This window comes from Leptopilina boulardi, unplaced genomic scaffold (assembly GCF_019393585.1).
Source record: "Leptopilina boulardi isolate dan_hultmark-lab unplaced genomic scaffold, ZJU_Lbou_2.1 LbouV2_204, whole genome shotgun sequence".
NCBI classification, from domain to species: domain Eukaryota; kingdom Metazoa; phylum Arthropoda; class Insecta; order Hymenoptera; family Figitidae; genus Leptopilina; species Leptopilina boulardi.
The window spans coordinates 1,510,986-1,538,943 of record NW_026137757.1 but is presented as its reverse complement, the minus strand read 5'-3'; the positions used below and the strand labels follow the sequence as shown (position 1 = coordinate 1,538,943).

General features: G+C 28.2%; 1 protein-coding gene across 6 annotated transcripts; it reads right to left on the bottom strand.

The window, feature by feature from the left end:
• Positions 1-27,719, bottom strand: LOC127278527 (serine/threonine-protein kinase 3). 6 transcript variants are annotated; one of them, XM_051300271.1, is made up of 11 exons: positions 27,581-27,719; positions 27,396-27,442; positions 26,681-26,761; positions 26,422-26,602; positions 21,808-22,035; positions 18,032-18,350; positions 17,817-17,950; positions 17,503-17,665; positions 16,765-16,856; positions 16,509-16,703; positions 1-11,175 (listed from the first exon to the last, which is right to left on the bottom strand). In XM_051300271.1, the coding sequence occupies exons 2-11, from the start codon at positions 27,407-27,409 to the stop codon at positions 10,996-10,998; spliced, it is 1,587 nt and encodes a 528-aa protein (XP_051156228.1). In that variant the 5' UTR covers positions 27,410-27,442; positions 27,581-27,719; the 3' UTR covers positions 1-10,995. The 6 variants fall into 6 exon arrangements, with proteins under 6 accessions (XP_051156228.1, XP_051156229.1, XP_051156226.1 ...); XM_051300272.1 differs by having other exon boundaries at positions 27,536-27,687; XM_051300269.1 differs by having other exon boundaries at positions 27,396-27,688.
• Positions 27,720-27,958: the final 239 nt, after the last annotated feature.

Below are 27,958 nucleotides of genomic sequence, written 5' to 3'. Positions count from 1 at the left end.
TAAGTTTTAAATAAATGATCATGTTTGTAATATGATATCAATACAATATGTAGCATATTTCATCCTGTAAATTGATGATTATAAAAGTAAGAAGTTAATAAATTTGTATATACCGTACAAGAATCATTTAATCACCAACATTTCTAAAGTGTAATTTAAGCATTTAAAAAATTTGTCAGTGAAAGAATTAAAAACAATGCAATTTGTCTACAGACACTCATACATACATAAATACATGTACGAAATTAGGATTAAATTTTTAGGTTACAAATAATTTTGGTAATAACGACTGAAACTTTTAGAAACAAACTTTGTTTCTATAAGAAATGTGTTTTTGTTCTATATCAAAAATATCATATTTTTCTGTGGTGTGAACAAGACATCGAAGATATCTTTCTCAGGCATCAGTTTGAATCACATTATACAATAAACTTTGCCGGTCATATTTATCCGAAAATATAAAATTACATTTTTCAAGTTTTTGTGCTCTTGAGTTATGAGATACAATTAAAAACTACAAACAATAAAAATTCTTTGTTTTTTCTGTCATTAAAATTAATGATTCTTATGAAATTGACCATTTTCGCTTTGTTTTAGAAACATATTGGCTACTTTTTTATATTTCTTTTTTAAATCATTGTAGAGCTTATGAAAAATCTAAATCGATTTTTTTTAATTGAAAAAATATATGATTGAAACAGCAGAGTTGCAAATATCTATTTATATTCTACCTCGTAATGCTATTTTTTACAATTGAAAAAACAATTAAAGAACGAAGAATTTATGATCGATACTGAGAATCTGACTTATTCATTTGATTCTTTCATCTCAAATTGTCTCGTTTTATCTCATTTCTTCAAAAACTTCTCGTAGGGTGCATGCACCAGTGAGTAATTTTAAGCAAATTATTTTTTTAATCTGAATTTGACAAATCGAAACTTTTTTCATTATTCTTTAAACGAAAAAGGTGTTGAAATTTCATGTTGATTTTATGAAATAAGTCTTATATATAAATATAATCTTCAATTATATTCTAAACTTATTGCTTAGGAAGTGACTATTATCAATGTTGAAATAAAGTTATAAATTAATTATATGGAAATTAAAAAAAAATTTATTTAATGTTCTATGACGAAAACAACTAAATATACAGTTGAAATTTTTAATTTGTTCTCCACAACGTAATTAAAATTATTCTTCTCTAATACTGGTGCAGTAACCGTAAAAGAAATTGTTAAAGAAAAATATCAAATATATTAAAACTACTGAAAAAATTTAAATATATATTAAATTGTAAATTAACTATTGATTAATTATAGTATAGTTTTTTATTTAAATAGGTACTTATTATAGAATATATAAAATCTGATAAAATGTATAAATAAATGGGTAATTCTTTGAAAATGTATAGATTTTTTTCGAAAACATTTTTTCGAGAAGTTGAATTAAAGTATAAAGAGAATTTTGCGGAAAAATTAATAAATAGTAGTTTTTGAATCAGTCTTTTCTCTTTAATTAAAAATGGTAAATTAAACATTTATAACATGCCAGAAAGTAAAAAAGAATTGCGATAAATTGACTTATAACCTCCATGAATTCTGCTGTAAGTGAAGATGATAATTTAAATTCATTCTAATTCATTGTCAGAAATCCTTTACGGTGCAGCCTAATTCGCTGTAATTCAGCGTGTGTTTGAATTTACAGTTAATATGTGACAATTCGTGCTTACTAGTACGTTTTTAATTTTATGACAAGGTCATATGAGCAATTCCACGTGAGATTGAGGGGTCTATCCTCCAATTCCTTGTATACTACGTTTTTGGGTAGAGGTTATGTGTCTAATTGAGTAAAAAAAAATTTTGAAAAAAAATATTTATTATTTTTCGAGATATTTGCATTAAAAAATTAGTGCAACTTTTTTTTCAATTATTCATAACTTTTTCACTTTTATTCCAAGCAAAAAGTTTCTTAAACGTTTTTTGCTCAGAAAATATTCAAGTTTAAGAAACAAAAATTAATTTTAGAAAATTGAATTTTTTAAATTTATTTATTTAAAAAATTAAATTTGTTTTTAATTTTTAAACTTGTTATCGGGCTCCGTTTAAGCTAAAAAAATTCATGACATTCATTAATATGAGCCAAAGACATGTGCCAAATTTGACGAATACCCTATTTTTTGTTTTCGAGATAATAATTAATTAATTAATAAAATTTAATAAAAAATGAAATATTTTACGAACAAATAAAATTAGAATAATTTTAAAAACGCCATTTTAATGCTTATCAAAATCCGCATCCAACGAGCCCTATATGAACTATTTCGGATGAACGGATTTTATATTAATAATTAATAATAATAATTATTTAAATAATTAATAACATTTGAAAGAGTGACGATAAACAGTTAATTTTTTGTTTTGAAGATCATCTAATTCTGTGTCAAATAAGACCATTGCAAATAGCATTTTTAACAATATAAATTATTAACAGATGATTATTGAAAATCGCTTTTTGAGCACCCCACGGCACAACTTGGCGTAGGTTTCCTACCATCTCGGCACGGTATTTTACGGTCTTTCTCTAAATAACATTTTAAAATTAATTTTCGATTCTTAATATTCTTTTCTGGACACACAATTAGATGATCCAAATTTTTTTTTCTTAAACTTTAATATTTTCTGAGCAAAAAAAGGAAAAGAAACTTTTTGCTAGGACTAAAAGTGAAAAAGTTATGAATAATTGAAAAAAAAGTTGCACTAATTTTTTAATGCAAATATCTCAAAAAATAATAAATATTTTTTTTCAAAATTTTTTTTTACTCAATTAGACACATAACCTCTACCCAAAAACGTAGAATACAAGGAATTGGAGGATAGACCCCTCAATCTCACGTGGAATTGCTCATATACAAAAACTAGTGTTTAAGATAATAAAAGTTCTTACATTTATCCAATCTCTTATGCTTAATATAGCAAGGTGTAAATATAAAATACGAAATTATTTTAAGAAATAATTGTCGTCAATTGAAAACCTTGCTTAAAAATTACTTTGGTGATGTAATTTTTTCAAAATTTTCAATTCGTCAAGCTCATAAAACATTGGTAAAGAAGTATGTATGGCAGGTAATCTAAATGTTAAATGTATTGTAATAATAGTCATTAAATTTAATAGCATATAAATATATAATCTACTTTTGGTAGTTTTAAGTTGACTTAACCCTCAGGGTACTGACTATAAAGTGTTAACTTTATGTAGGAACTGACATGTGTTAACCTATCCCTGCAACTTTGATCAACTGTAATTCGTCAATGAAAAACAAATTTTCATAAATGAATCGTGAATTTTCTCAGATTTGTGATATTATTTATTTACTAAAGTTATTATTGTTCCTTTTCAAGAGATTATTTATTTTCACATTTTCTTGTCATAGACAATATTGAAAAATATAAAAATATTTCAGGTAGTTTAACTTTAAGATAGCGTCAGCCGATTTTTAATCTATTCTATAATAGTATATTAAGCAGCAAGGATTGATAGTAATTAAGCAACTCTTGTTGCTTAATACACTATTTTTCGAAGTTTGAAAATACGCGATTTTTGAAGTTGGGAAATTCATCACAAATCTCATAAAAAAATTATTGTATAATGCAAAAAACACTTGATGTATATACAATTGATAAGAATAGCATAATTTAACAACAGATTAGACTAAAAAATTATTTGAACTTTAATTAAAATTAGAATGCGTACAGCTAGAATAAGAAGCATATATTGACTAAATCTGCTTGAAAAGTCACATACAGTTAGGGATCAAAAATTTTTTACCCCGGGTCCCCTTCGTTGACTTTTTTAAACATGACGTAACTTTGAAAATGCGCCAGGGTTTCTAACGCAGTTAATACCCTGAGGGTTACACTTTTATTTGGAGTTATTCTATAGTAGTGAATCTTTGGATGAATCTTTTAACATTAGAGTAGTTAAATGTTATAAAATTTTAATTCTTAATGAGAATAATAATGTTAATTTTTTCCCGTATATAATTATGAAAACAAGAAGGACCAACGGAGTGTGGTAATAATGATTCGACCCCATGTAAATTTTGTTAAATCAGCGTTAATATAATAAAAAAACTAATTTGTGGAAACTGCTAACATAAGATATACAAAACAGACTGATTTAATTGTGAAATTAGTTCTAATAATTAAAAGTATTTTTGATATAAAGTTATTTCACCAATTTTTATTCAATATCACATGCGCTCAATACTTAAATAATTTGATCTTTTTATCTCTGGTTATACCTGCATATGCAATATATTACAGCAATGTTTTATAATTAATTAAAAAACCCTCGACAATTTGGATCAAAACTTGTTTCTTGAAGTTGCTGTCAGTGTTGGATTGACGACTTCAAGTACCGATACAGTTTACTTTTTATCGACAAACCTTAGTCCGAGTTGCGTATGATGGTAGTTTATTAATATTTAAAAGAAGGAAATAGAATTGTAATTTTTACCTAATTTGTTTAAAGGGGGAACACCTCCTGTAAATTTCAAAAAATTGATTTTTTGCATTTTCTTAAGCTATATATTTTTAGAAGTGTGTCTGTAAATTTCTTAGTTTATCTGGTAAAAAATGAATGAGATATACAGCAAGTCTCATTTCAACCATGAACGTTGAACTTATAAAAGATTTAATATGCTTCATTAGTATATAATAATCTAGAGTTATTAATCTGCTGAAAACCCACCTTATTTTTTAACAAAAATCAAACTTTTAACTTTAACAGATCGCCGTTTTGTTAAATATGTAAAAAAATTTTAATCCTTCGATTAGTAAGAAAAAAAATCTTGTAATTAATGTAAAACAATTTAATTTTTGCATTTCAAACAAACCATATTTTCAAATTTTTGGTCACCACTCATCAAGTTCTTTTGGAAGCCTCATTCATGGCTCATTACTGACACAGATTGTAATAATTTTTTTTTCGGAAATTAAATAAAATATATATAAATAATATTTTTTAAAAAATTTAACGGTTTATTAGAAAAAAATTCTTGATAAACACTTTTTTTCGCCTTACAAGTGGTATTTCCCCTTTGAACTATAAATTTTAATTGTTTTCATAATTATTATAGAAAAAAGACGTCAACAAAAAGCAAATATTTAATTGCTTTTTTTCTGCAGGAAGAATACGGAATTAGCAAAATTATATATTTATTAATATTTTATTGTGCTTTACGATGCTTCTTCAGTTCGAGTGAATTTGGAATTATTATTGATCTGGATAACACCTTTATTTTTTTTGAAAAAATTGCTATTCAATTAAATTAATCAGTTAAAAAGTTCGTTATTTTATCGAAAACGCCTGTTTTAAAATTAATAGAAATTTTGTTTTATTTATAAAAATTTCTTGTTTAAATTAAAAAGTGAAATAAAATAAATGTTTTTCTTTAGATTTGAATATCATGTCTTTACAATCATGAGGTAGTGTATACCTTAATAATACAAATAATAATAATGAGAATGAATCCCTATAGTCTTGAGAAAGAAGTGGGGATACAACTCGGACGCGGTACACAGTCGATAGTAGACGTGAAATTTCCAGTAATCTTATAGTTGCGATACTTGATTGTATTAAAGGTCAATTTCAGAAGAATCACCACAATTCATTCTCTACATAATCTACATTACATTTTCTTAAAAGCAAATAAACTCGAACATGTTACAATTGGCACTTTGCACTTGGAGTCATGCATTTTTACGTCAAATGAAATTTCTTACTAACAGGAACATTATTGGATTCTAATTAAATATCAAAAATTAAATTCAATAACTATTTTAATAACTAACGCCTTCAATATGCTAAGTGCTTTATAAGTAATATTAAAATTGAGTTCTCCTCATATTTATGTATATTTCATTATTATTCTCTCTCGTATAAAGTTATAAACTTACATCTAAAAATCTACATTTCACAAGCCACTGGGAAGTCTCCAGAATTATTCCTAATTCACAGAAAATTGTGTTGTATTCAAATAAGATGTAACGCTCCTATTTTCATTTATACAATACAATTTTCCGTGTTGTGATAACAAATCTTAGATCAAACTTTCTGTTTTTATAGGCTTCTAGCATAAAACAACAGCCAGACATTAAAAAGATTTCTCGGTATTATCATTGCATCAGGTCAATCGGAATTATTACTATTATTATTATTATTATTATTATTATTATTAATATTATTATTATCATTAGTAAAATACAAAAAGGTAGTACTCTTTAATTGTAATTAGTTATACACAAATATACTTTTAGTTTTTTCGTAATGAAGGAAAGAAGTAAAAGAAATTTACAAAAAAAGACAAGCGTTACTTATTAAGAAGCTCTCTAAAACATTCCACTATATCACTCAAGGAAAAGAAAATTTCTTGCACACAAAAATTAATTGCAACCATTAACGGCTTGGAACATTCTTTTTGTTCGATTCCCCAAATGTTCCTCGTCGCAGATTCTTCACTTTCCAAAAAGGAATGAAACATAATTCAGTATTCTATTTTTTTTCATTTTACAAGTTCCATTATCTTGTAATAAAAATATGCTTATGATTTACAATGTTTACTGTAATTTATATTTATTTTCTTACTGGTCAAATTGAAGCTCTCTTTCGAATACCAACGTTTTTAGTACCTATCACATTAATTGTTGCAAGTATTTGAATCGTAGGCCACGAGTTACAAGTTTTCACAAGAAAATGGAATTTGGAAAAGAAAAATTAAAACTAGACATATCATATCTTACTGTAAAGTTACAGTAATTTTATAAGTGAACTTAACAAAAATTTATTGCAAACTAGAGACAAGCTCTAAAAATCATAAGCGAAAACGTTATATATTTTAAAGTAGTCGAAAAAAAGAAAAAGATGTTTTAACAATATTAAATTATATTTGGTCCCACTTCGCAAATGAAAGTGGTGAATCCGAGAGAAGAATTTAAGGGAATCGACAGAAAGAAATGAAATGCTAATAATAATTATTTCAATCGAACTAGAAAATGTTTTAATTTCTTCGAATTACTACATGCAACTTTCTTTTAGCAGAAATTCAAAAATTCTTTCAATTTATAGTTCGTTTTTACTGTCAGTGACCTCTATAGAGAAAAAAGGAGCTGCGAAGAAACATACATAAACTTTTGCAAAAATCTAACATGTTTTAAAAAATAAAAATAAATTATACTAATTAAAAATAAAAAAATTCACCGAATGAATGTTCCGAACTCTTGATTCATTCAACGAATAGACCGAAAGAAAAAAGTGGTATTAAAGACTAATAAATGTTGCAAAATGCTGGTACTTTAGTAATTTTGGAAAATCATAGAATAAATGAATAGTTTGCCTATTTGATTGCATCATAGCAGAGTTTATTAATCGTCGTGAAAATTGTTTATAAATAGGACGACTGATATAAAACCAATTATCTTCTGTGTTGAATTATTTACTGTAGGTTCTAAGTTTTCGCATTCTTCTATTTTTGTATTAAAGGAAAAAACTAAAACCTTTATTTGAGAGACTTTAAGTGAAGCGACCAAGAGGTAAAAATTTTCTTTAATCGTGGTCTTATTGATATGAAAATGTTATGGCTTTTAATTTTTTTCGCTATACAAGTATTTTTACTGTTTTTTAAAACAACTTTTAACTGTTCATGACTACAATGGCCACAACGTAGAAACATTAATTAACAGTTTTTCAATTTTCTATAAAAACTTGGAACCTTAAGGTATTTTAGATCTCTGAATCCAAATATAGTATCAAAATTCAAAATAACCGATCGCAATTTTTAATTTCGATTCAGAAAATCAAAACCATTAAGATACTCAATTTCATGAAAATTCGACCACTTTTTGTACTAAAAAAATGGTTATCGACCTTTTAAAAAATCATGTCTTCCTCTCAAAATAACATTTTTTTATTTAATTATTTTTTAATTTTTTAAAAATTTAATTTAAGAGAAATTAACAATGACGCCTAAAATTTTTATCCTTTTCCACTCAATAAACATTAAAGGAATTTTTTTTCTTGATCACTTCACATGAAATCCCATATTTTTGCATTTAAAGAAAATGTAATAATGCATCCCATACAGTACATTATATTTTCTATATCTTTCATTGAAAGATTTGAAATATTTCAATGAGAGGTTCATAAAATATTGATGAAAACAGGAAAATGTCAGCCATTGAGAAATATTGCCGTGCAATTTTGCTGAATTATTATACTTAATACTTCTGCAATATTACATATGAAAACTCTGCAATATTCAGGAAATATTTCAAAAAAATTTTGACTCATAAAAGTTCATTGAAGTTGAAAATTTACAAAATATTTTAAAAAATATTTATGCGACGAACGCTGAAATATTTCTTATATAATACCGGGCTATTTGGTGAATGTGAGAAATTTTTAAATTAATGAAAAAATTACGTATATTTACCAAGTAAATTGGTAAATGTGCACACTGACCAGCGTTAGTTGGTAAATGTTGATATTTTATTTTTGTAAACATTTCAATGAGATACAAATCAAACTTATACAAAGTGAACAGATTTGTAAAAGTAGAATGTTTATATTGTCACTCTTAAATTTATTCTTTCAGTGTGCTTTTGATAGCTAAATTGTTAGTTTAATTAAATTTTAATTTTAATTACATGAAATAAAAATGAGTGAATGTATTGAAATGAAAAAAAATTTAATGAATTGTCAGAAAATATTATAAATGCAATAAATAATAATTCCTTCTGTTTATCCAAGGAAGAATATATTGAAATTGTGCAAGATGATGCTAAAATGAAATTAAAAAAAAACATGTATGGATTATCGATGACTCAAGAGGTACGACGTAATTTCAACTGGAAAAGAAAAAAAAATTTATTTACTTTCTAAAAATAGTAAATTGAAGAATTTTGTGACGAATGAAGATATTTTTGATATTATTCATAATGCTCATTTAAATGTTGGACATAGTGGACGAAACAGATAGAACTAAAAGAAAAATTTGCAAATATTACAATTGAGACGGTGATGTTATATTTAAGCTTGTGTGAATCTTGCCAAAAAATCGAAGAGCAAGAAAAGAGGAATAGTTGTGAAACGTCTGCTTAGCTCAGAATAAATATTATAAAGATTAAAGTTGTTTTAATAAATAGTAAGAAAAATATTTATAATAATTAAAATATTTTGTAAACATCAATGACAATGATAACAATAATAGCAAATAACGTTTAACAAAATATCAACATTTACCAACTAGTAAATTACGAATAATTACAAAAAAAATTAGTATGGAGTACTTTGCAATCATTTTCGATAGTTACTAACTGATGTAGCTGTAGTATAAGATGTCTCAATTCATCTCACAAAACAACTTTCTACAGTTAATGACTTTGTAGTATAAAGCGACTTATATTTCATGCGAAATAGAAATTTCTAACGAAAAAAAACCGTTTCAATAGTATTTTAAAAGACTTAATGTCTAAAGAACGCGTACACAATAAGTGCTTTTATTTCTTTCGAAGAATATGAAGCGTGTGTAAAAAAAGTAGAATTTACAATCAAAAAATTTGACTTGAAATACAAAGTACATTCCTTAATATTTTTCTCGTAACAACGTTTTTACGTACTGAACTGAAACTAGTAAACCGAATTGGTTCAAATTACAAAACGCTTTGACGGATTATCCTGAAATTTAGTAGGATTTGAAAAAAATCCACACAATTATTTTTACCTATTTTTAAAAATTTTTTAAATACATTTAAAAAATATTTAATTTTGTAAATTTAGCTTTGATTATTAAATAACCTTTTTAAATTATCTATGAGGAAGCATAACGTTCGTAAAATGAACGTATGTACTTCTTTTATAAAGTTCTTTTTTATTTTTTCTCATTTTATTATGATATTTATGGATTTTATATGTTCACCTATTGCCCTTAAATGTTTCTTGCTTCCGCAGTCAATTAGCTCATAAGAGTGAGACTGACAGAGAGAAATAAACTTCTGTTTATGTAACTAATCCTCGCAGGTATATCTTACATATACGTTTTTATTATCACACACTATAGATTAATTGAATAAAAATCTATTATCATCTATATCTAAATAACATTTGTTGAATTTCTTAATGGTTGCTTCTTTAACAAACATGTGCAGCTAGTCTAAAATTGTTTAACTCATTTTACTTCAAAAATAAGAAAAGTATAATTGACCTGACAAATGAAAATACTTTAAAGTGACTCACTATTTTTAGTGGCTAGTATTAAGATTTCTCAAATATTTCAATAAATACATATTAATAAATCAATAGTTGACACTTGCAAGCAGTGCCGTTAAAAATAGGTTTCAAAATCGATTTCAAGTTTAAAATCCAAAATGGTTTTTAGAACAGTTTTGATTGTTGAAAATTTATTCAAACAAAATTTTCATCAACGTCTGTACCTTGAAAATAATGTAGAGATTTGAGAATTTAGTTGATGATTGTTTAAAAAAATGCTTTGCTTGCAAATAAATGAAAAAAATTTTCTAACCTTTCGAGTTATATCTTTGAAACATGGATTTTTCAAATTTAAAAAAGAATTAAACAAAAACCTCCAAGACTTAACCTATATTACAATTTTCGTTTTCTAAATCAAGGTTTTGTAAAATCTCAAAAAATTGCATCTTTACAATAAAAAATAATATATTAACGGAATAACAATTATTTCTTTTGATTTTCAACATAACAGTTTTTCTTCCTCTTGCCTTAATTACGAAATTGATCGCTCAACAACAAAGGCAAGGATAAAAATTAAATTTTCACATTGAATTAATTTTTCTCCTATTTAGTTTGACCAAATTTGAGAAAGTCGGGGAGAACTATAGAATAAAATCTACGAATTTGTACAACTGTACACCTTTGTCCTATCACACACGTGCTTCATTCACACAAAAACAGAGTACATCACTGTTAGAAGTTCTGTTGACGTTTACGCTTAGTGTCCATGGCGTCGAGTATTGGCTGTCTCTTGGTTTGATACCTTCTTCTAAGCTCGTCGATTTCTCTTTCCATCTCGGCGTCTAGACTCGCCATTCGTTGCTGCAGTTCCTCGTACGAGAGAAACTTCAGCTGCAGGATATAGTTGTTTATCTATATTAAAGTGTTTTCATGATGCCTGTTATGGCGATAGAAAGCTTTCGCTTTTTCAAATTCTTTGCGGAATAAATACTAGTCATTAGGATCACAATAGATATTCTACGTAAATATTCCCTAAAATTCTATACACTGGAACGTCAATCTTGCAAAAATCTTGAAAAGTACGCATTTTCGTGATACTACTTTTTTCACTGTTTGGTCCCGGGCCCAATTTTTTGGGTTCAAAAATGTACATCTTTTGTATTGAATATTTTTCACGAAAATGCGTACTTTTTGAGATCTTTGCAAGTTTCCATACTTTAGGTATATTTCATTTTATGATCACCAAAGACGATTCATTTAAAAAAAAATAACTCTTTTCGACAAAATTTTTAAATTTTGGAGTCGAAAAACATTCAGGTGTATAATTTGATACTTTTTTATACCTAATATTGTAATTTTTCTATTGTAGAATAATTTAAAAGAATATTTTTGCGGTCTTATGATGAAAAGTATAAATAAGAACTTTTTTGTGGCTTTAGGAACTATGAATAAAGGAAGTTACATTTTATCCAAACGTTTCGGCCTTGATATAAGCCCTCTTCAGTGAAATTTTATTTTATACAAATTTTTTAATTCTACATTGATTTTTTTGTAACATATGGACAAATCTTGAGAAAAGGACGATGTAACAGTATAAATATGAAAATTTTTAAATTACATGCACCCATTTGATTTATAGATATAAATGATCGAAATATGTTTAGAAACAATAATTTTTTTGCATGATCCATTTTCCTTTAGTGCTGAAATAATTATATTTAAAAAACTAAAACTAAATATTTTTTGGCTAGAATCCATTGTTCAAAGCGAAAAAACAAATGACGATTATTAAACTTTAAGATATATAATTGCATAGGGGCATTTTTAGTGATTGGCCCTAAAGCCATAAAACTATAATTCTTTACATATTATAGAATAAAGGAGGGTGTTGATAAAATGGTAGTATTGATTTTCGGCTTTGAAACGTTAAAGTGTTATTTTTTTTTAAAAATACATCGCCCTTGGTAAATATATAATTAATTATATGAAATATTGATACTGTAGTGTTAACGTAAACAAATGGTTATAATAAAAATTGAAATAAAAAAATCAAAAATCTCTAAAAAGCAAAAAGCAAAATGATTTCTAGAAAGTCTGAGATATGATGAATACGCTCCTGTTTTTCGTTTTCAAATTAAATAAAAAAAAGTTAAATATTGTTAACAACTTCTTTTTTCGAATCTTCGACTTATTTTGAAAATCGATCCAATTTGCCTGAAAATTGTTACTCGCGGATTGTCGTGGTCGCTAAGTCTTTCAAAAATTTTAAATGGCAAATTCAATGTGGCGAACGACTTTTTGTTACTTGGAGGATTTTGGATTCGCTGATTAACATGAAAAAAACACAAATCTCAACAAGCGGAGTACATATCTTTTAGCATTGTAGAAGGATATTTTTTCTACTTTTATTTATTAGATCCGCCAATTGAATTTTGAAAAATTGAAATCGGATTTGTAATTAACAACCCGAAAACCCCCGATTAACAATTTTCAGGCAAATTGGATCGATTTTCAAAAAAGTCGTCTGACATTTTGAATTTTGAAAAACTGACATTGGAATCAAATTTTGAACAATAATACAGAATCTTTGCGCAGCGCAAAAACTTTTCAACTTTTTGAAACTTTTGAATGAAATTTGTATTTTTATGCTATTTGAATTTCAAAGTCTAGTGAACAAATCTTTCTTTCAAGTCCCAGTGTATGCCGAACTTCTAGTGGATCAAATCCATGATTTTGTTTATAAAGATAAATAAAAATGTTAAAAAAATATATGTTCTTATCCAGTTTCGTGAACTAGGTTGCTTATTCAAACAATACCAAAAATAAACTATTAAAATTTATTTAATCCTATCTTAAGCATGGAGTTCTCGTGTCAGGAGAATTATTCAACCAAATAAAGGAATGTCCTAACGGCGAACCAAATCAGAATACAATAACATGTGTTATCCCTGTGGCTTAACTCCTACCAGTTTTGGTTCATGTACATTTTCTTAAAACACGTCTGATAATGTACTTATTCATAAATTAAATTAATTATTGTTTGTCGAAAACGTTCACTTTATGAACACGTTCATGTTCTTGTGTATGTTTATGCATCTCTGTGTAATATTAAAAATGAAAACTTTAAAGACGTAGCATGTGTAATTAGAGATAGTCCCATTAATTACAGCTTATACTTTTCTAAAATGTGTACAATTTTTCACAAATGACATGTATATGAACATGTACAATCTTATTTAACTCAAAAAATTGTACATGTATAATTTTTTGTACAGGAACTGACCAGAACTTTGTCATCCGATTTAAAAGATCTGCCATCAGCTATCTACATGATAATTGGACGATAAATTATTGAAAAATAAAAATAATAAAACAACAATTTCAAATTATACTGCAAAATCATAAATATCGACGACGACAGTAAAAATGTTAAATAATTCAAGTCAACAGAATTTGTCAACGGTAACAATAATGAAAACCCAAGAAAAAATTCCACCGAGAAGGTGAGGATGATAAAAAAAAATTAAACCAACAGTGACTATTGGCGGTGTAAATGTTGATAAACCAATTCCGGTATCGCCAACCAAATCACCGCCACTTGAAATGCCGAGAAAAATTGATTGTTGTGATCACGTCAGGATTTTAAGTAAAATGGGGGTAGAGTCTCCAAAAAACGTGTTTTTGAGGGTTTTCAGTATTTTTTTCTCCTTAACCCGATTGAAATAATAAAAATTAACAGTTATTTGAAAATTGATTAAGAATAGAAATTTTAATATAAATTTAAATAATAAAAAAAATATGACAATATGCGAATGAATTAGATAAATGATATATTTGAATCAGTCAATATAAAACAATCGAATGACAATCATAAATACATACAAAAATTAAACTTTAAAATATCTTGTCTCACTCATCCATTCATTCAATCAAATTATAATTGTTTAAAGTTGTCCTAGATTTCCGTACAAATAATAAATAAAATTAAATTAAAACTATATTGATAACTCAAAAAATATTAGATGTTTCAAAAAATAAGATAAGAAATTGTATGAAGATGATCCTCAATTATAAGGGAGGATGAGTGGATCAAAACTGATATAAAAAATGAAAAAAGATTGTATTGAAGTATATAAAAAAAATTAGTGATTCATTCGAGCGACACGATCCGAGAAACGTTTATCAAAAAAATGTCAAGCATCAATTTCATGTTTTTATAGGAATCAAAAAAAACTTTTTTAAAAAATCTGGTGGTCATTTGAAAAATAAACCAAGAAATCCATTTTGAGATATTATATTTTACTGAGGAAAAACAATTTGTTCAGAAAAGCCTATATATTATCGGGAAAATATGAAAAATTGTGTAGCCTTATAAGGTTATGTCGAATATGCAAATTTTCAAAAAAGTTTAATTGTGAAAAAATATACAATTGAAAGAAATACCGGTTAATTAGTTTTGTTTAAAAAAATTGTTTGATTTCAAAAAAATTATACAAATAAATTACCCTTTTGCTTTGAATTCGAGGAATATTCTAACTTTTAAATTTAAATGTTAACATTTATTATAAACAGGAATACTTAAAAATTAATAAAATTTAAATTGTTTTAATAAATTACATAAGAAATAAAAATACTCCTCAATAACTATAAAATTTGCAAACAAATTTAATAATTATTATGAGATAAGTAAATTTATGTTTATTTTGCTATTACAATTTTTATTAACTAGTTGAAATATCTACGCAAAAATAAAAAAAATTCTTTAGGAGAAATGTGTAAATAAATTTACATACTTGATTTGTTAAAATGAAAAAATTTAATTTAAAAAAATTAGCACCCTATTTTTGACATTTTCGAGAAGTTTGCTTGTTCTCGGTAGGATTTTGAGACGATCCAATCCGAGAATTAACAAATGAAAACGCGAGATGATCGTCTAAAAATAATAATCGAACATTGACAGTTTTAACCGAGGTTAATGATTTTCTCGTATTGTCGTGCATCACTAAAAAAAATGATAAAAACTTATCCAGTCGGTGATTATTTAACTGCGTTGTGGGATGAAGGCGTCGTTTGGAAACTGGTCTCAATATCAGATGAGTATCGCTGGATTATTTGTCAATGAGCAATTATATATTATATCACAATCCAGAATATCTCAATATTTTGAACACAAAAATTCCTCTATTGTCAAAGGGCCCAAATTCAGAAAAAATTTTTGATTAATCCCAAGACCTCCGCACATGTATCGCTCTCGTATCCCAAAAACGGAAGCACCACCAAAAAGCGCCACTATTTTAAAAAATATAAAGAAAAAAATATCGCAAATTTAATATAAAGTATTTGAGACAATTTTAATTAATAATTTAATATATTTAATATAGAATTTGAATTTTAGCTTTGGGCTGTCGTCGACCCGCAAAGACGTCGCTTTGAAATCAACCGGAAAAAGTGAGAGCGGGACATGTGCGAAGATTACTTTTATTGTTTCCGCGAACTCGACACCCCACCCTTCAATCCCTTCTCACTGTCCAGCGATACCCATGCCTTATCGCACCTTTTGGCTCCTTTTCCCCGAAATACAACGACTTCCCTCGAAAGAGGCAGAATAAAAATGAAAGAAAATTGCGCGAACTTTAAAATAGTATTGAGCTCTTCACAGTATTTTTTTCTCCTTAATCTGACCTTCTTTCCAAAATGCGTAGCAACCCCGTTTAGTTAAGAACAATAAGCTTAATTTCAAAATTATTTATTTTATTCTCAGATCCAGATACAAACGCGTTTTCTTTAATATCTCTGTTTGAGTTTAAATGTAGATAGTGTCTCTTTTAAATCGGACGGCAGAACTGATATGGTAGGAGTTCAGCTACTAAACTTGTACAAGAAAATGGTCAAAATCTTGTACCGTGATTTTCAACATGAATGCGAGTTAGTGGTTTCCGTAAGCGGAGAAATATGGATTCAAGGAAGAGATAGCAATCGACCGAGAATAAAACGCACGCGTACTAAGTAGTAGGCTACTTTGTAAATCTTTTTCGGATTCAACTCCATCCCTATGAACTCCCTATACTTGAAAATATTATAATTTTCTTTTAAATTTAACGACGTTCTGATTCAGTCATTAAGAACGATAAGATTATTTTATCAAAAATTTCGATCTACTAAAAATTCGCAAAAAAATTTTAGGAAATATTTATCCATTAAAGTAAGTCGTGCTATTTGATTAAAGAAAGAAAGATAATACTTACAAAATCGAAATCCCTTTCCGTGAAAGCATTTTGAAATTTAGATATGTTATTATGAGGCGGTTCTGGCACTGGATGCGAAATTTGATTAAGTTGCAACTGTAAATTATTTTGAAACCTTTGAGATTCTATTGGATTCTGTAAATCTAATTTATTCTCTACTTCAGGATTATGCATTCCTAATATCTGTCCATTCCCCTGAAAGAAATTTCACAATTATATTACTTCAAATAAAGTAATTTCATACAGAAAAATTTACCTTTCCTATTTCTGGTGCTTCTTTTGTATCGAAGTGATCCAAAAATAATGGCCGATATTTCTTTCCCGATTCAACTGAACCAGTATTATGCCCTGAAGAAGCGAATTTAAGTGTTTCAATATTGTTTATTAAACGAACTAGAAAGAAATAATATAATCATTTAACCCTTTAACGGCTGAGTTTCTTCCCGCAGGCTGTGTAAGTATAATTTTTAGCAAATTACTTTTCTAAAACAATTGTTAATGTTCTTTAATAAAGAAAACAAATATTTTATTGAACATCATCTTGGTTTCGCTCGTCATTTATCTTCATTGACAAGAACTCATTAGACCAAAACGTTAAAAAATTTATTTTTTATTTTTTCAAATTACTAACGGATCTCAATTGTTTTCTTTTTCATTAATCTTTTTTTAAATATTATTATGATTATTTGTTTGATTTCCAAAGTGTCGTTTTTCAATTTTAAGAAATTTGTTTGGTTCGTTTTAAAGGAACTACTGCTTATTAAAATATGCCATGTTACACAAAGGCTTGAAACTTTTACCCCGTCCAAATCTTACATTTTTTTAAAGTAAATTAATAATCTTTGGTATTTAAAGTTGTTTATTTATGTTAGATATTTGAAATTTTGAACTTGGTCACTTGACGTGGAATCGTTCATATATGTACCGCTGGCCGTTAAAGAGTTAAAAATAGAGTGTAATTGTCATGAATTAATTATCAAGTTAATAAACTAACTTTTCATCGTTGCTTCTGTATCTGTGTCGCTGTTAATAACCATCGTACCCAGATCCAAAATCCCTGAAACCAGTGTTCCTGTGTCCGGAAGATCGTGGGAAGGTACTAGAGTTCCTGAATCTTCTGGAAGAGGTCTCATTGTTCCTGTGCAGTCATCCTCGTCCTGAGGAAATATTTTGCAAGAAGTTAATATATAAGAAAACTAATTCAAGGTGCATGAACGGAAATATCAAAAGATTAGAGCATGAAATTTAAGTGAGTGAAAATTCGACACAATTGCTCTGGTCTGGGCTAAATAAATAAAAAATGTTTACCGAGTCTTCTGTGTTTTGTTGACTCTTGATTGCCACGTTATTAATCACATGTGCTCTATGTGCACTTTGTTTTTCTCTCATCTCATGCGCATCTGCGATCATTTGACTGAGAATACTTGGTTGTTTAGCATTGCCTTCAAAAAACAAAAACTTAATCAGAAATGAAGTCTCGAAAATAGGTCACAGCAGTTCTGACTTGTGAAAGTGATCTCTACCTATGAATTCATGGTGCAATAACTCAGTGGCAGTGGCTCTTTCTTCCGGGTTTTTAACAAGGCACCCACTCACAAAATCTATAAACTCTGGACTCCACTGATCAGGTTCTCTAAAGCTGGGAGGTGGTTTCGTAGGGATCATGAAAATTGCTCTCATCGGATGAATATCCCCGTACGGTGGTTTTCCCTCTGCCATTTCAAGCGCCGTTATTCCAAGAGACCAAATGTCCGCCACACAGTCATAACCTATTTCTTGAATGACTTCGGGCGCCATCCAAAATGGTGTACCGATCACGGTATTTCGTTTAGCCATTGTGTCCTATATTAACCAATTTATAATACATTTATAATGTTTTTATTTACATGTGTTATTAAAAAACTACAGTAATTATACAAAATTTTTGTACACATCATTCTATCAGAGGTAAATATAGAAAATACTTTCGGGTGACGGGAATATTACCTTCTTTTCGGGAAACTAGTATATATTCTTCTTAAGTGAATTTATCACTTGTAGAACCGTCACTGCTTTTTATATGACAATTTTTCTCAAAAACAAACATGTAAATGATGCGCGTAAATGTGGAGAAAAACGAGACAAAACATCCAATTTGAAATAATGATTTTTTTTAAATTTATTCCTTTGTTCCGACTATAGGCAATTTTCTAAAATAATAAATAATTTTTCAAGAATCTGGTTAATTTATGTAATTTGAAGGATCTAGAATCACAAACGACTAGTGTTAGAATAATCGAAAGATTCTGATTTTAATCATTTTCTGATTGGTTTCAATTGATCAAAATGATGATTCTGAAAAGGGAAAACTTGATTGAAAATGGAGTTAATCACAATCAATATTCAATGAAAAAGTTTAAATTACAAACGTATGTAGAATGATTACGTACTACTCTGAAAGAAAATTGGAACCGTGTAATTTTTTGTATAATACATACTATTAAAAAACATTTTAAAAAACTATTATAAATATGTTTTTCAGAAGGTTGGAGTGATTTTAAGGATAAAAACCGCTGTCAAGTTATAGTACTGATGATATTAGGCGTAGAGAGGAGAATGGGAAGTTGTGCAACGGGTTTTGTTTTTGGATCAAAACTATTATAAAAATTATTTTTTTAACTATTATATATAATATAAATTTTGCAAGTTTTTCGAAAATACTGCGTTTACCATTTTTCAAAAAATGTGCGGAGTTGTGCAACACCGTTCAAAATTGACGAAAAACATTACAGGTCTTGGAAATTGCATTTTACGCGCGTATGTAAGACAAAAAGTCTCATCTCACTAAAGAACAATATTTAAATTGCATAAAACATTCGAATTATTCATAGATAATGGGAAAGACACGAAGAATGCTTGCAAACATGACGGGTACCACTTAAAATGTTAGTTCTAAACGAGAAAAGAATTTGACAATAATTGAAATTTGTCACATTAATTGCTATTATAAAATATTAACGTGTTGCATGACTCCACATTCTCCCCTACATATTGCTTTCTCATAGATTTATATATGTTTTGTAGTCATTTCATCAACACTTTGCTTCCTCATAGAGATTTAAGTCAATAACTAATATTAAAAATTAATCGGGGTATTAATCCTGTGAAATATTAAATCTTTTATCTAACTTAAATTTAAAATATAAAAAAGTTGGCAAGTATATCAATCGACGTATCTTACATTCGCGAAAAAGATGACATCAATTGAGTAGCTGCCTGCAATAACTCGCCGAGCGCTTGGCCGATCGCTCTAACGCCAGTCAAACGTTCAAAAACGTGAAAAAAATGAAAAATCAAAATTTTGATTTTTGAAAAGTGCAATCTTGTAGGACATAAGATGGCGCATCTTTTTTCCTTTGAGTTTTTTTTGTAGATCAAAAAATAGAGTTAATATATGCAAAACACTTCAAAATTTTATTTCACAAATTTCATTCAATTTTTAAACATAAATCATAGTATCTTTGACAAATTTCAATGAATCTTATTGAAAATTAATATACATACGTATTTAGGTCCATAGAAGACGACAACATAATCAAAAATATTAAAATCATCAATTGTTTATTTATAATTAATTGTAAATGAAGACTTGTCAATAATAATGTTTACTTACCTTTGTCGACATAAAGTGTGTGGGGAACTTCAGAGTTGAAGAAACTTCCAGTGAGACATTTGTTTATCATAATGTAAGGAAGTTTTTTGTAAAATTGAAAAACAATTTATCAACAACTTTAGAAAATATAGAACGTTTAAGAAAACATGCGCGACGCGCTAGCGAGTCTCCGCGCGGAGAATTGCACACAAGAGTTAAGAAGGACGTTATGTTATGTTGTGATATATTATGTTTTGAAAATGGAGCCAACATACTATCACTGTTGATATGTAACAATACACTAATTTCTTAAAAAAATGAAGAAACAGAAAATAAAGATATACCATAATATTAATTATTAAAAAACTTATTTGCAAACTGCACAAACAGTACATACAAGCACCAAAATATTTTAAAACTATTGATTATTAAGTAAATATTAAAAAAACAGTTGTTCAAATTTAATTTGCATTTTCATAAAATTAACACATATTTTATTTGAAAATCATTTCTAAGAATGTAGTGACAATATTTGTTTCTGTATTTTCGGTCCTCTACAACTCTTGTTTGCAATTCTTCGCGCGGAGACTCGCTAGCGCGTCGCGCATGTTTTCTTAAACGTTCTATATTTTCTAAAGTTGTTGATAAATTGTTTTTCAATTTTACAAAAAGCTTCCTTACATTATGATAAACAAATGTCTCACTGGAAGTTTCTTCAACTCTGAAGTTCCCCACACACTTTATGTCGACAAAGGTAAGTAAACATTATTATTGACAAGTCTTCATTTACAATTAATTATAAATAAACAATTGATGATTTTAATATTTTTGATTATGTTGTCGTCTTCTATGGACCTAAATACGTATGTATATTAATTTTCAATAAGATTCATTGAAATTTGTCAAAGATACTATGATTTATGTTTAAAAATTGAATGAAATTTGTGAAATAAAATTTTGAAGTGTTTTGCATATATTAACTCTATTTTTTGATCTACAAAAAAAACTCAAAGGAAAAAAGATGCGCCATCTTATGTCCTACAAGATTGCACTTTTCAAAAATAAAAATTTTGATTTTTCATTTTTTTCACGTTTTTGAACGTTTGACTGGCGTTAGAGCGATCGGCCAAGCGCTCGGCGAGTTATTGCAGGCAGCTACTCAATTGAGGGAACTTTCTGGTTTAGAATTGACAAAAAAGACACGTTTTAAAACTTTTATTCTAAGAAAACTATTAAAGAAATTGCAAAAATTCTTTTTAGACATTGTTGCACATTACGTAGAGAAAATTTAAAAAAAATGTTTGAGTGTATTTAGCTGTTTTTTGTAGCTGTAGGTGGCGACTTCCAAAAAGTACCTATTTTTAGTGCACTTGATTCCGGGCAACCAGTAATATATAAATTCAAAATTCAACCATAAGGAATCGAATGATCTTTGGTTTTTTTACATATTGTTTAAAATACGTTTTTGGATAGTAATTTTATGATACTAAGGAACATTTTCAAGCAAAAAAATCTATTTTTTTGGAATTCTAAACCAGAAAGTCCCCTTAAGTTATTTTTCACGCCAAAATCTGTCGGTTACAAAATATACTGCAAATTAGGGTAAACTGGCTTCTACACCCTTAAGTGTCAGGAAAATGTCGCTAGATACATGTAAAGTATAATTACCGTTAATTGACCAGCAACGCCAAAGTCGGCTAACTTTGCGTGTCCTTCGTTATTGAGCAAAATGTTTCCAGCCTTAATGTCCCTGTGAATTTTTCGTCTAAGGTGAAGATATTCGAGACCCTTGAGTGTATCACAAAGAATTGTAGCGATTTCGTCTTCCTGAAGAGTTTTTTTTCTTAACCTCATAATATCACTTACGGATCCTGCTCCGCAATACTCCATGACAATCTATAAGGTATGAAAAACTTTTTAATTAGATATTTAAGAAATACACAAGACTTTTACCACATGCTCAAAACACTTGTGTTTTTGTGCGTGCGAAGCGGGTTGTAACTCAAAATCTTTAGGTTAACTGTCGTCAGAGGGAAAAAAAATCAGACAAGTGCGAGTGAAACTCGCACTAAATCGAGGGTTCTAGACATGGTCATTTTTTGCAATTTTTTCGAAAAAAACCAATTTCTTTCCTTTCTAGTTCCTAACCGTGACTTCCAATCGGGTTCGCTATATTTTTCCTGTAATCTACACGTAAAAATGCGTAAGTGTACAGAATTTCAGCTGATAAGATTTAAAAATATAGAAGTTAAGGGGGGAACATGGTCATTTCTCGCAATTTTTTCGAAAAAAATCAAATTCTTTCCTCTCTGGCTCGTAATCGTGACTTTCGTTCGGGTTCGCTATATTTTTCCTGTAATCTACTCCTAAAAATACGTATGTGTACTGAATTGCAGCTCACCAGATTCACAATTGTAGAATTTAAGGGGGGGGGGACACCTTTTCTGGAACGGACGCACGAGTCTTTCCATAAGGGTTCCGTCGGTACATCTACGGTGTACGCAACCTTAAAAATACTCGGACATGGAAGAAAAAGCTTGTGCAGCCGCTTGTTCGAAAACATTGTGCTCGTCAATAAACTCGGAGTTCCCACCCTTGATGCATTATATACTATTGTGTAGAAAATAAATAAAAAAACCGCTGCCAACTTTTTTAGTATAACACAAGCCTGCAAAAAAAACAAAATTTCCGTTTTCAGAGATCAAGAAGTCATTTCCCGTAACTTTTGGTGCGCTGAATCCTAATCTGACAACGAAAACCTCCCATCACGTCAGGATTTTGAGAAAAGTGGGAGTAAATATCCCAAAAATCACGTTTTTGGCAGTTTTTGAAAATTTCTACAGGGTAAATCCGACGTGCTAGAGACTTGGCATATGAATAAAATTAAAGCTTGAACCCTGAATTTTACGACGATATTGACAACAACAAAATAAATTAGCTGTCAAAAATGGTTTTTTTTAAGTTGACAAGCATAAAAATTGACTCACAACTGTTCGTAAATACAACTATTTAAAAAAATACTTGGATTCGCTTGGAATTTGTCACTCGGGGGTTTTCGGGGTCGCGGATTACGGATATGATGTCAGATATTCAAAATGGCGGATCCAATATGGCGGACGGCTTTTTTCAAAATCGATTCATTCCGACATATTGGATCCGCCATTTTTAATTTTAAAAAACTGACATCCTATCCGTAATCCGCGACCCCGAAAACCCCCGAGTGACAAATTCCAAGCGAATCCATGTTTCGCAGCTAATTTATTTTGTTGTTGTCAATATCGCTATATCGTCGTAAAGTACGGGGTTCAGGCTTTAATTTGATTCATATGCCAAGTCTCTAGCACGTCGGATTTACCCGGTAGAAATTTTCAAAAACTGCCAAAAACTTAATTTTTGGGACTTTTACCCCCACTTTTCCCGAAATCCTGACGTGATGGGAGGTTTTCTTTGTCAGATTAGGATTCAGCGCACCAAAAACTACGGGAAATGACTTCTTGATCTCTGACAACGGAAACTTTTTTTTTGCAGGCTTGTGTAGGTAATTACTAATTAGTATAATAAATAGTAATTTTAGTATAATTTTAAAAAAAGTGTTAAGTTGTTGTTTCTGGATGTTTGGAGAGATAGATTTTTAACATCAATAACTTCGTAATATTTTATAAACAAGGAGGGGGTCGGCTGGCCTCTATGTTGACAGTCAAACACCCAAAAATGCAGATAAAATTAAAATTCGAAATTTTGATTTTTGAAAAGTACTACATTGTAGGAAATAAAGAGGCGCATCTTTTTTTCCTTTCGATTTTTCTTGTCAAACGAATAGTTTAATTAATAATTAAAAAAAACTGATAAATTTTAATTTTCAAATTTCTTTCAATTTTTAAACATAAATCGTCGTATCTTTGTCCAATTTATTTTTAAATAATTAATACAAACTATTAATAATAAATAAAAATTGTGTTTCAGTGTTAAAATAAAACATTTTATTCCTATTTTTATGAAAAAAATTTATGAACTTTTACATAAAATAAGTTTAACACGGAAAGAATAAATTCAATTGTTTAATTTTTAAATTAATTTAATTAATTAATTTAATTTTTAAACAATAAATTTATTTAATAATTATATAATTTAAAGTTATTAATTTATAATAATAATGTACAAGAAAAATTTGTAAGAATCTAATCATCTTTTATTGAGTGCATCGATTAGCGATTTTATCTGTTCGGCGACTCGCTAGCGCGCCACGTGTGAATCTTGAATCTTCAATATTTTTTAAACTAATGAATGAATTAGTTTAACACTTTCCAGAAAACTTCATTATGTTGTTATTCGCAAATGTCTCACTGGATGTTTTTTCAACTTTGAACTTCCCCGCAGACTTTTGGTCGACAAAGGTAAGTGTGTGTTCAACAATTGAACTTTTTTAATAAAATGCGTGTGTATGCAAAATTCAAAATCAAATTAATTAAGATTTGACAAAGATACGACGATTTATGTTTAAAAATTGAATGAAATTTGAAAATTAAAATTTATCAGTTTTTTTAAATTATTAATTAAACTATTCGTTTGACAAGAAAAATCCAAAGCAAAAAAAGATGCGCCTCTTTATTTCCTACAAGGTAGTACTTTTCAAAAATCAAAATATCGAATTTTAATTTTATCTGCATTTTTGGGTGTTTGACTGTCAACATAGAAGCCAGCCGAGCGCTCGGCGAATTCTTCTTCCCGGCCGCTCAATTTTAAATCAAATCTATACTTTATATATGCCAACCAATTCGTTTCAATGCAGGGAATAAAATTATTTCATATATAAACATGAATTTAAATAAACACAACATTTTTTAGCTAAAATGTGAATTTTTGATTTTTTAACTTTCATTAATTCTTTAAATTTCAATCAAATCTATACTTTATATTTATATCAATCGATTCATCTTGACGTAAGGAAAACGATTATATTATATATTACCTTAAATTTTTTCAATTAAAAAGAAATTTATGGAAAAAAGACGATAAAATTTTTTTTTTGGGGTATTTTTAAAAATCCTTTCGTCATTTTTGAGAGATTAATGTTTTAAATAAGCCTACCAAATTTTATTCAAATCCATTGAAACCTGTTAAAGATATCGTGTTCACAAAAACGATCCACACACATACATCCGGACAATTGATCAGGATCACATATAACATGTTTCTATATAGAGGAAAATTTGTTTTCACCATTTTTAAAAATTTTATAAACGAAAGGAGTACAAAGCTTCCTCCACGAGGAAGCAAAAAGGTTCAATAATAGGTGAATTCATTCGTTTTCAAATATTCTCTAAGTTTTTTTGATAATTTTAAAGTTACATAAAGATTTTTAAATAAATAACACAGGCATGCAAATTTAAATATTTATCGGTAAAATGAATGCAACTAGGTGTTTCCGAAGGGAATTTTATGCTGAATACGAATCTGGTGTCCAAAATGCTCCATCACGTTAAGTTTTTGAGAAAAATGGGGTTGAAACCTCTAAAAACAACGTTTTTGGCACATTTTGAAAACTCGTGAGGCAAAATCCTCTGAAGAGATAAAAACTTTGCTGTTATCAGAATTAAAACTAAAATCATGATCTTTCAAATGAGCCCACATTCGACTCATTCCCTTCAACCGTTAAAGCATGGGGTAATAAAAACAATCTAAAATATCTCACTGTTCGAAAACAACTTTTTACCCACACCAAAACACAGCCCTTAAATTTATTGGCAAAGCAGCTGAAAAAAAATTGAAACCTTATTCTCAAACACTGAAGAAAATTTTAAACTAATAAGTGAAACCAGTCCTAAAATATCAATTTTAACTTTTTACTTACATAGTAAGATAAAATGAAACAGATATAATTAAAAGAGTGTTTAGTTTTACATGAAAGTATCGGTATATAATTTAGTGATTTTTATCCATAAATTATGAGAAAGTAAAATAATTAAATGAAATAAAAACTTACAGAATATAAAGTAATAATGTTGAATCAACTTGAAATACTTTTATCAATTTGTGATAATAAATGTAGTCACTGTTAATACACTTTTTACACTTTTGTAGTAAACTGTATGTTTCCAGCACCTCATATACTTTAAATTTATATTTTACAATAATTCATTTCTACAAGGTATTATAATTTTTTTAAATTAGTCGGAATGTAATGGATTGACCCCATAATTAATACGTAATTGGATTTGCTTATTGTTTTTTGAATTTCAACTCATAATTATTGAATTTGATTAAAGTGAAAAGTTTACAAACCCATAAATCTGTGTTTTTGAAGTAGCTTCCATAATATTTTACAACGTAAGGGGAGTCACATTGTTGCATTATAGAAATTTCTTTAATGATTTCCTGCAAGTCTGTGTCGACTGGTACTTGTTTTATTGCGAGTACCTGTCCACTCTCTTTGTGGAGTGCTTTATACACGGAGCCATAAGATCTGACAAAAAAGCAAACTCAAAATTATTCAATAATTACAAGTAAGAAGCAGACAATATCCATTTTAAAGTTAACCTACCCCTCGCCAAGTTTACAGATAATGTCAAAAACTTCTTCGGGTTGTCTTGTTAGACTTTCTTCTGACAACTTTTTTAACTCGCTGTAAATAAACACAAATACATTAGACAAAATAAACATGTAACATATATTATTGCGTTATTTTCTATTCAAAATTAGTATCTGCAACTGAATCTGCCTCAATCTAAATAAAATGAAATCACACATTCTATTTTTGTCATTCGAAAATTGGTTATTGATTCGTAAGCTGTTGCTCCCAAACTATTAATAACCTATGTTGATGCATGATAGAATATGTACTTAAAAAATAAAAATTTATTTATTTTAGAATTCTCAAGTATGAAAGCAGTAAATTAATAGAAAATAACGTTTCCTCATAACTTTTGTAAAATAAGGTGATGGTATCACATATTGGAAACATTAATTCCTTGAAAATTCAGTTGACAAAAGAAACACATAAAAACATGTTATCATTGATAAGTGAAAAATATAAAAAAAAGAAAATTGAGTGAAAATTCTGAGTAACATTATAACAGCCGTAGGTGATATTTTTATTGATATTTTAATGAATATGAATAAAGTAGTTATTGAAATGAAAAAAAAGAATGACATCAAACTATTATCATGGTTATGTTAACATTGTCAATTTTTTAGCACTCCTTTTAAAGAATGTGAGTGAACGCATTTGGAAATTGAGAGTAAAAATAATTAAGTACCTCTTTGAAGACATCTTCACTTTTGGAGTCTGCGACTAGCACTCACACTAAAACACACGCGATTCACATTTATTCACAGAAATTTGTCGAAATTATTCTTTGAGTAGTTGCAATCATAATCTGATCTAATTGACTATTACATTTTTATATGATAAAACAAAGTGAAATAACCACAAACGACTAACCCAAACATTGAAACTAATTTTCTGCCAATTGCAGAACGCGCTAATATCAACTACTTCATATTGTCAACTTCAGATATTGTAAATTTCTTCATTATCGACTCAATTGTTATACGGTGTACAGGTGCAGTCGTGCAGTCACATTAGGTTGTTCAAGTTGGGTGGGGGGAAATCCAAAATGGCGATTAAGCGGTGCACACATAATCATAAGAAATGTACGGGATGAAGTCGAATTTTTTTAATATCTCGCTTAAATTAAATTTTGGAACCTAAGTGTATTAGGATTTTAGTTTCTATTTTTAATTATCTATTTTATGCGATGATAAAATCTATTAAAAAATAAAATCTTTTTTTATTATTGCATTAAATAGATAATTAAAA